The sequence below is a fragment of the Gymnoscopelus braueri genome, assembly GCF_963280865.1.
Source record: "Gymnoscopelus braueri genome assembly, chromosome: 17".
Classification (NCBI taxonomy): domain Eukaryota; kingdom Metazoa; phylum Chordata; class Actinopteri; order Myctophiformes; family Myctophidae; genus Gymnoscopelus; species Gymnoscopelus braueri.
This window is the reverse complement of record NC_137617.1, coordinates 18,203,599-18,212,003: the sequence shown is the minus strand read 5'-3', so window position 1 is coordinate 18,212,003 and position 8,405 is coordinate 18,203,599. Positions and strand designations below refer to the sequence as shown.

Sequence of the window (8,405 nt, the reverse complement as noted above, 5' to 3'; positions counted from 1 at the left end):
GGTTGCCCATTCATTTGATGATACTTTGGAGATTGCCAGAACCCAAGGACATACATTAAATCAAGGTCAAGGTCAAATTACATATAGTCCGTGAGCCAGGGGGGTTGGTCATTACCATCTGAGGTGATTAATGCTCATAGTGATTTTTGTCAAGGTATGCATGTCTAGAGTTAGAAAATATGTGATAGCCTTGCACCAATGGTAGCTTTATGGGTGCTATCATGCATTTTATGTTATAACACTAGGCGAAAATTACATGGGTCAATATATGAAAACATACTATTAACCCCCCCAAAAAAATATACAAAAGGTTTTTCAATAGACCGCCGAAGTCTGACGTCATTTACACATCCTTTGTTTGTCTACCTGGTTCGCAGTTTTCCACCCCCGTTCTGAATCCCATAGACGTATTTAATATCGCGTCAAATAAGAACTGTGTTCCAAAAATAAACAAATGACCCCGGCGTGTTGACTCTTATGGATATGAAGCATCAACTGACGGTGAGAAAACGCTAATGTTACTTCCGCCGAATTAGTTACATTTTCGCCAGAAACAGACTGTATCAAATATAAGTGACTGACTATCATAAACGATACAGAACCCCCTCCCTGACAATAACGCCGACACGCAGTGTTTATTTTTGGACCACAATTCTTATATGAGACGATTCTAAGATGACCCAATGTTATTCTCCATAGAGAAATTACTTCCGCAAACCTGGGGATGAACGAGTCACGTCAGGACTTCGGTGCTCTATTGGTTCTGGTACATCTAGGCATGCTTAAGAACATACAAAAAAATCTAGGAAATTATATTTCTCGTAAAGCCATCATTTTCAAGATGGCGTCCAATATGACTGCCAGGAGCTTAAATGGCTTTATGATACTGTTCAACCTAGAAAGGTGGTTTTGGTGTCTAAAACTAGGTCTTAGGGTTCAAGAAATATGGCTGAATCAGTGAAATTACCATCAGTTAATTTTGTATTGCCAAATCAAAGATGGTGTCCATCCCATGGTGATGTTCCATTGTACTAAATTATGTTAAAAACAACAAAATATTGCAGTTGTGTGAGGGAATCTGTGAACTTCGTGAACGTGATTCATATGGGGACCTGGGGGGGGGGGGCATTCATAGGTGTAGAATCTATTTCTAATGTTATATTTTGACTTGCTGGTCAGTCTTTGGCCTATGTGCTAAAGGTCAGGTCAAGGTCTCTCTCGCACCTTATCGTCCAACCAGGTGTCCAAGCAGGCAGCAGATATGGTCACTGGTTGACATGTACAGCAGGCCCTATTCACCTCACAATTGACATGGAGCCGTTTGTTGACACCTTGCAGGTATATAAGCATCTTATATTCTTCAGCTGCATTGCAGAACTGATGCAAGGTTCAGCACTGGAAGTGGAAATGCATGTGGTTGCAGAACATGACAGGCAAGTTCAGTGGTCAGTCCTGAGTGTATCAGCAGCACTCTGAAGTGGTTTCTATCAACTTGGCCAAAGACATTTGAACAGATACAGCAGTAGCCTACCTGGACACTGCACATCTCCATCCTACTGGCTGACAGTGGGTAGACAACTTCTTCCTACACTTCACATCCACCAGTTTGAATGCGCAGGGAGACACATTGACATTAACTTCACCTTTTCTCTCATGAAGCACATGACTGAAGCACTTCTTCCATGCTGGCCATGTGCAGTGTGCTTGATATCTAACCCAGTGCCTGCTGAAGATGCATGTGCTCCATGCCATAGCATAGAGGCTAAGCTAGACCTTGTCTGTCGGCACCATGATGGATTCTGGATCACTGTCTCTGCTGACCAGTCTGGGGAGTAGACTGCCATAACGATCAGGAAAGATGCTGTCATGATGCATGTGAGTGGAGTGGACTGAAGCCTTCCCCAAAATGTGCAGAAACAGAGGGAGAGTTGAAGCACTGGTGTGCCTTGGTCATAAAATATTGGGGTGTAGGATTCCTCACACACAGAAAGATCATCTCTTCAATCCCATCCTTGGCTAATTTGCCCCCATGCTGTTGTGAATAGTAATGTCCTTTACCCACATGAGATGTCATCATGAAGAGTAAGAACATTAAGCAGAAGCCGTTGAGCATGTTGTACACCTTCAGTGCTGACGATAGATACTCCATTTAGTCATGATGAGGCAGACATCACCATGAGTTCCTATATCCATGATGCAGCCATCTCTGGAAAGGGTGTGATACACATGCTCAGTGATTACACTGATGTTCTTGTCCTGTTGTATGCTGTGTATTGGGGTGTATCAGGTGGACCTACAGTGTAAAGTATAGATGGAGCATTGGGATGGGACAGTCTTATATGTATGACAAAGGCAAGATCAGAGCACACTACACTTTGCTGGCAGGGAACTTCCCAGGCTACCCTGATGTGCTGGGTGAGGTGGGTGCCACAAGTCAATGGCTCTTCCTCCAACACCGACCAACCTGTTGCACCACATGTGGGCTCATTTATTTACAAGTGATGTTGTGGAAAGTGGCAGACCACCAAGCCCCACCTGACAAGTCGTTTGATGTCACAAAATTTGGATAGGAGATCTAGGATATTCTTGTTCCTGTCATTGCTAAGGGTGACCCCACCGTCAGAGCTATGTGACATGGTGCAATATCAATTTAGGGCACAGAGAGTGAGAAGTACATCACTGATGTACTCTAACTGCTCTGGTGAAGATGGTTACTGATGATATGTTCAAGCTACAGATGAGGAGTGATGTTAATAAGGAGGATACTTGTAAGGATGAGGTAGAACAGGATGTGGGTTGGAGAATACAGATGTAGTTGCAAAAGATACATATTTGACATTAGATTATATCATTTTACATTCATGTTATTATGAATACCAATTCTTGTGACATGTTAATGACACTTTTCACAAAACAAAATCATGAATAGTGAACCATGAATGTTCATCAAGTTGTTTCCATTTGTTGTTCTCCCAGAGGTCAATTTTAACCTTGACCTGACCTTTGACATGATTGACCTGATATTAAAAAAATAACATCAGGAATGGATTCTACATATGAAAACCCTAAAAAATAGGTATTAAACAGAGGTATTCTAAGACAAGCGGATTAAAAGTAAAAAATTGCCAGGCGTGTGTTTAGTGGCCATTTTGGATATTTTCTTACCCATTGCACTATATTCTGTTTATTGAATTTCATAATACATTTCCTTAGAATCTATGCATGTAAACATGGTTTTAAATCTATTGGTAATTTACAAAGGAACCCTTTGTGTTCCATCTTTCATTAAAACCAAAGTACATCTTATGTCACATATAGTCACTATGTTGTCACTGCCTGTAATAGAAAAATATTCTAGATATGCAAAAACAACCTTTCTGGACAATATATAGTCTGAGCTTTATCCCAACCATTTTTCAGAGAGAGAGGGTCAATAATAAGAGAGAACCATCAGTTTCAAGTAGAATGCTTCATTCGGATTTTGAAAACTGTGTTTTGGCTTGTGGTTATAAAAGGAGTGATAACACACAGATAGCTACCACCGATGCAAGGCTATCACATTTTTCCTAGCTCTAGGGGTGTATACCTACCCAAAAATCACTATGAGAATTAATCACCCCAGATGGTAATGATGACCCCATTTTTGGGGTCCTGGCTCACGGACTAATAGTAATAAGTATATTTTAGCTTGGACACTGGGTACTGCAATATAGTGAAACTGTACTTCCATTTTGTGACAATGGGAATAATACAAAACAAATGAACAGATTAAACCTATGGTAGTCTATTTTAATACTAAATTCATAGTAAATGACAATAATCAAGGTTCAAGGCTTCTTTATTGTCACATCTTGTGTACAGGAAAGAGGAAAAACAAGACAAAAAAAGTTGTGATAATAATGATAATGGTAATTATCAACATTTAACAGTCTCCAGAACAGAGGCACAGTACAGTACATTTGAGTGCAGCTCACTTGCATCGTCCAGTACACCCTTTCTTGCAGCGACAGCGGATTAATTCATGGCACGATTTGGATGCTTCAGAGAGAGAGAGTGGTCCGAAATGGTTGCCACCCAGTTGTTTCCTTTGTCCAGCCTCATTCAGATGGCTCTGGCATCTCTGGTTCCAGTACCAATGCCTGGTTCCAACAGTTTGCGCTTGATGTGTTGCTTAAGTGCTGCCTGTGTTGTAGGAGTTCTCTAGTGTTCTTGACTTCTGTGGGAAGAGCTGTTTCCTGGCATCATTCACTGTGCACTCGCTAGAGGAATGTTAATGAATTAATTGTCTGAACCACATCAGGTGTGTCATTGGTGTTGCCTACAGTATATAAGAGACCATTGTTTGTTACACTGCCATTTGTTGATTCTGAGGAGGATATCACTGCATTTTTTTGGGCACATTTTTACCTTGACCTCGACCTAAATGCATTTCCTTGAAATCTGGTGATCTCGAAAAAACGTTCTACTGTGTTTGGTTCCAAACTTAAGTTGGACCTGCGGCCATTTTGGATTTGACCTCTCACAGTCCTCAGAGGTCAAATCTGACTTCCCTCCCCGTCTGAAAATGAGCATTATATACTAACTATGCTGAAAGTTTCACGCTTCTTACAAAAAGTGCACGATTTGCTCAAAAATGGGAGCTTAACCGCGACACTATAACTAATTCAGCTATTATTCCAGCAGACAATGCTAAACTGTAGAATAGGCTAAATGGTAAATTGTATATAGTATATCATATATAGCTCTAATCCTCATGGGTTAGAGCTATGGTGTAGCAGAGTTCAGAAATCACCCATTAAAGAACATGACTTTGGCACCACTTCCTCATGACACTTGAACAGTTTTTCACCCGAGGCAGCATGGATCATTAAACAAGACCCACCGCCCCTAAAAGACACATCTCTGGGATTTGCAATAGTTAATTTTGTGTGTGTGTGTGTGTGTGTGTGTGTGGGGGGGGGGGGGGCTAATCTCGCAAATTACTAGGCCGATGAAGAACGGTCACATAGTTCTTTTTGTGAATTCTTAATCTCAGACTCACTATCTGTCCAGGCTATGGGATACGTATCTACGAGGCTATGGAGTGCAAATGGCCAGTCGTTCGCAAGTTATCCGCCCGGGTTATCAGATCGACTTCTTGCGAGAGAGGAAGAAGATGGCCCAAAACATGACCCCCTCCATGACCCCCCCCCCCCCCTCCACTGGAAGACTGACCTCTCTGAGGAGGCTTCAAAAAGCCAAAGGTAATTCCATAGATTGCCTACTTTGGGCAAAAATATGAATACAATGAATGAATGCAATACAGAAAGACAATTTTCCATCTTTCAGGAGGTAAATATCACTACTCCCTTAGACAGGTGATCTCCCCCCTCTTTACCTCCATTCACCCCCACCCCCCCCCCCTTTCAACTCTGTACTTATAATGTGATCATTAACATGAAAGCACTGCATAACTATATTATAGGCCTATGCATTTTAAACATGTGAAAGAATGCGGTTCTATTTGCATATACATAATCATTTTATGTAGAAAAACTCCACTCAGTAAGTCAACGTCACATGTTGAATGTGTCTTTTATTTGAAAACATTTCTCTTCTGATTCTCCATCACAGCTTGCTGAAACATGTTCTTGAAGGTGTTGAGGTCTCCAAAGAACTCCTGAACAAAGATCTGCTGTGGGTCAAAGACAAAGTACACTCCCAGGTCACTCACTGTATTGCTTCTCCATGTTTTTATGCATCAGGTCCAGCTTCTCGGAACGAACCCAGGAAGATAAGAGAGGTTCTGGGAAGAGTTGGAGTCCAGCACCTTCAACTCCTTTACTTTCTTCTGTGTTAGTTTCTTGTCCTCTCCACCATTCTGCTGATTTTTGGCTTGGGAAGTCTTGGCCTGCGAGAAGGCAAGGGTCAATTTGTCAAAGAGCTCGTTGTTTTCAAATTGCTCTTTGACGTTGGTCCAAAAACTCTTCTCTGATAGATCCTCTGGTCCAATCTTTCTCCAGTTGGCTCTCTTCAGCTGCACCTCAGGCTTGTACTCCTTCTTAGCCTTGAGGCCGAAGGGGAGTGGCAGGGGAGCAGGGGCAGGTGGGATCACCACTTGGCCCGGTAGGGGAGGTGGGGGAGGCCCACCTGTTTGTGCCCCAGGGGTTGGCACAGGAATGTTACCGGTGACAACTATAGTCTTGGCCTTTTCCAGATATGCTGTGCTAAGATGTTGCTGCAGTCCCTGGTTCTGTGTGCAAACCGTGACAACTTTGGTCTTGGCCTCTTCCAGATCTTTAGATAGCTTCTCAATCTGCTCATGCAGCGTGCTAAGCTGTTGCTGCAGTCCCTGGTTCTCTCTGTCTGTGTCCTGCTTGGTAGAGGCCAGCTGTTCCTTCTCCTGGCTGAGCTCCAGCAGATGCTGCTCATAGTCTCCCTTCAGCTTCTTCCACTCCACCTGCAGCTTGTGGCGGGCCATCAGCTCCGCCTCCAACTTCTTCTCCAGTTCCTTGGCATTGGCCTCGCTGGACTCCACCTTGGTTTGATTCACCATGTTGTCTATCAAGCCCTCAATATCCAGGCTGAGTTTGCGGCACTTGAAGTCTGGGTCGGCACCATTTCTGTGAAGCACAATCTGACCAATACACTCGTCCACCAACTTGTAGTACTGAGGCCTGGCCAGATAATCATTACGGATCAGCAGCATGTGCTGTAGCAAGGACAGGAAGTAGCCTTTGGCTTTTGAGTCCTTCACTGTGTTGACAAGGACTTCAAACACCTCCCTCACATCGTCCATCTCAAACTGTATGTCGTTCAGGCGTGCTTTGAGTTCTTCAGAGTCCTCCTCTGCCTGCTCATCAAACGCATTGAGCTGCACCCTCAGTTCGTCGTTGTTGATCATCCTCACCTCCTCCGTCAACTGGTCTTTGAGTCCCAGTCTCATCAGTTCAGAGCGGATGTGGATCCTGAAGTCTGGCTCCTCTCCTCGACTGATCAGAGCATTGATGAGAGTAATGCAGCCGGCCTTTAGAGCAATGTTTGGTGTATTCATACCAGTCAGAAGAGGCTGAAACCTCTCAATGTCCTGTTTCTCTGCTTCCACTGTTATGGCCTCCAGAACACGTTTGTGAAGGTTGTCTGAGTGATCTAAGATGGAGATGGCGGAGAGCAGCTTGACGGCGTCCAACATCATGACGGGTATCCTGGGGTTGATGGCTCGCACCAGCAGAGGAATCCCCTCAGCCGAATCCAGCATGGATTTCAGTCCATACTTATTATTCATGAAAGCTTTGAGGCAACGGATGATCTCATGTTGACACTTTACTCCAATGTCGGGGTACTCAACTCGTTCCTCTTGCAGTGTCCTCAGCAGGCTGAGCAGCAGGGCAAGGCCCTCATCTCCAAAGTTCTGCACCCAGCTGACAGGGTTGGTATTGAGTGAGACTCGTAGCGACTCCAGACAGCCCAGCAGTTGTTTGTCTCGGATATCGGACTTCAACTCCTGGATGTACACCATGGCTGACTTGGTGCCCTCCCTCTGGTTCTGACCAGCTTTGGAGGTGTACAGGTACTGGGAGACAATCTCTCGCTTAATTTTGATGTCTTTAGCTCGCAGTGGCTGCTGCTTCTCCTTGTTCAAGTTCATGTCTACCAGCATCTGTTCAAACAGCTCCAGGATGTTTTCGTCAGTGTGGTCTTGCAGCATGGCACTCTGGTTGTGGAATATCTCACAGTTGTGGATCTCATAAGATGTTGAGGAGTGGTGCCTACTCTTCTTCTTCTTCATCTTCTTGTCCTTCATCTCCATAATGTTGAAACACTCCAGCTCGTCAGGAACCACTCAAGTAGAGTCAGGTTATAAACCTAAAAAAGTAAACACAAACAACACCACAATGACAAATTACTGACATGAAATATACACACACAACTTTAAACCATATCATAAATATATATATTTATTGTCGTGTAAACATGCTCTCAATTCTTACCGTCAGTCTCTCGGAGCTTGCAATGGAAAATGACGAATGCAGCAATAACACCCTGGTAACTAGTAACACTGGTGCATGCGTAGAACACTTTGTCCTGATAGTGAGCATCCACTCCATTTATATCGGTTTGGTCTACCCATGTGGGTGTAACCTTCTGTTAATTAAATCACAGGCTTTAGCACTGTTCTAAACAGTAGCCACTGTATACCCCAGCTCCTCATCTGACCTAATCAATCAACATGCCCTCAGGTGACATGTGTAAAGTCCACTGCTGTGCTGTGGCTTGTAGAATTTGTATATATTTGTATATATTTTTCGGATTACAATTTACCTTCGGATTACAACAAATAAGCAGTATTAACCTTATAAGCATGTATCAACCCCTAGTATAATAACTCGGCCTATCACTCCGGTATAAGATCCTAAATAAGCAGG

At 43.5% G+C, this 8,405-nt stretch overlaps 1 protein-coding gene across 1 annotated transcript; it reads right to left on the bottom strand.

Moving 5' to 3' along the window:
* Nucleotides 1-5,740: 5,740 nt before the first annotated feature.
* LOC308105014 (protein diaphanous homolog 1-like) lies at nucleotides 5,741-7,789 on the bottom strand (the record flags this gene model as incomplete). Its single annotated transcript, XM_080455649.1, has 1 exon — nucleotides 5,741-7,789. The coding sequence occupies one exon, from the start codon at nucleotides 7,787-7,789 to the stop codon at nucleotides 5,741-5,743; it is 2,049 nt and encodes a 682-aa protein (XP_080311775.1).
* Nucleotides 7,790-8,405: the final 616 nt, after the last annotated feature.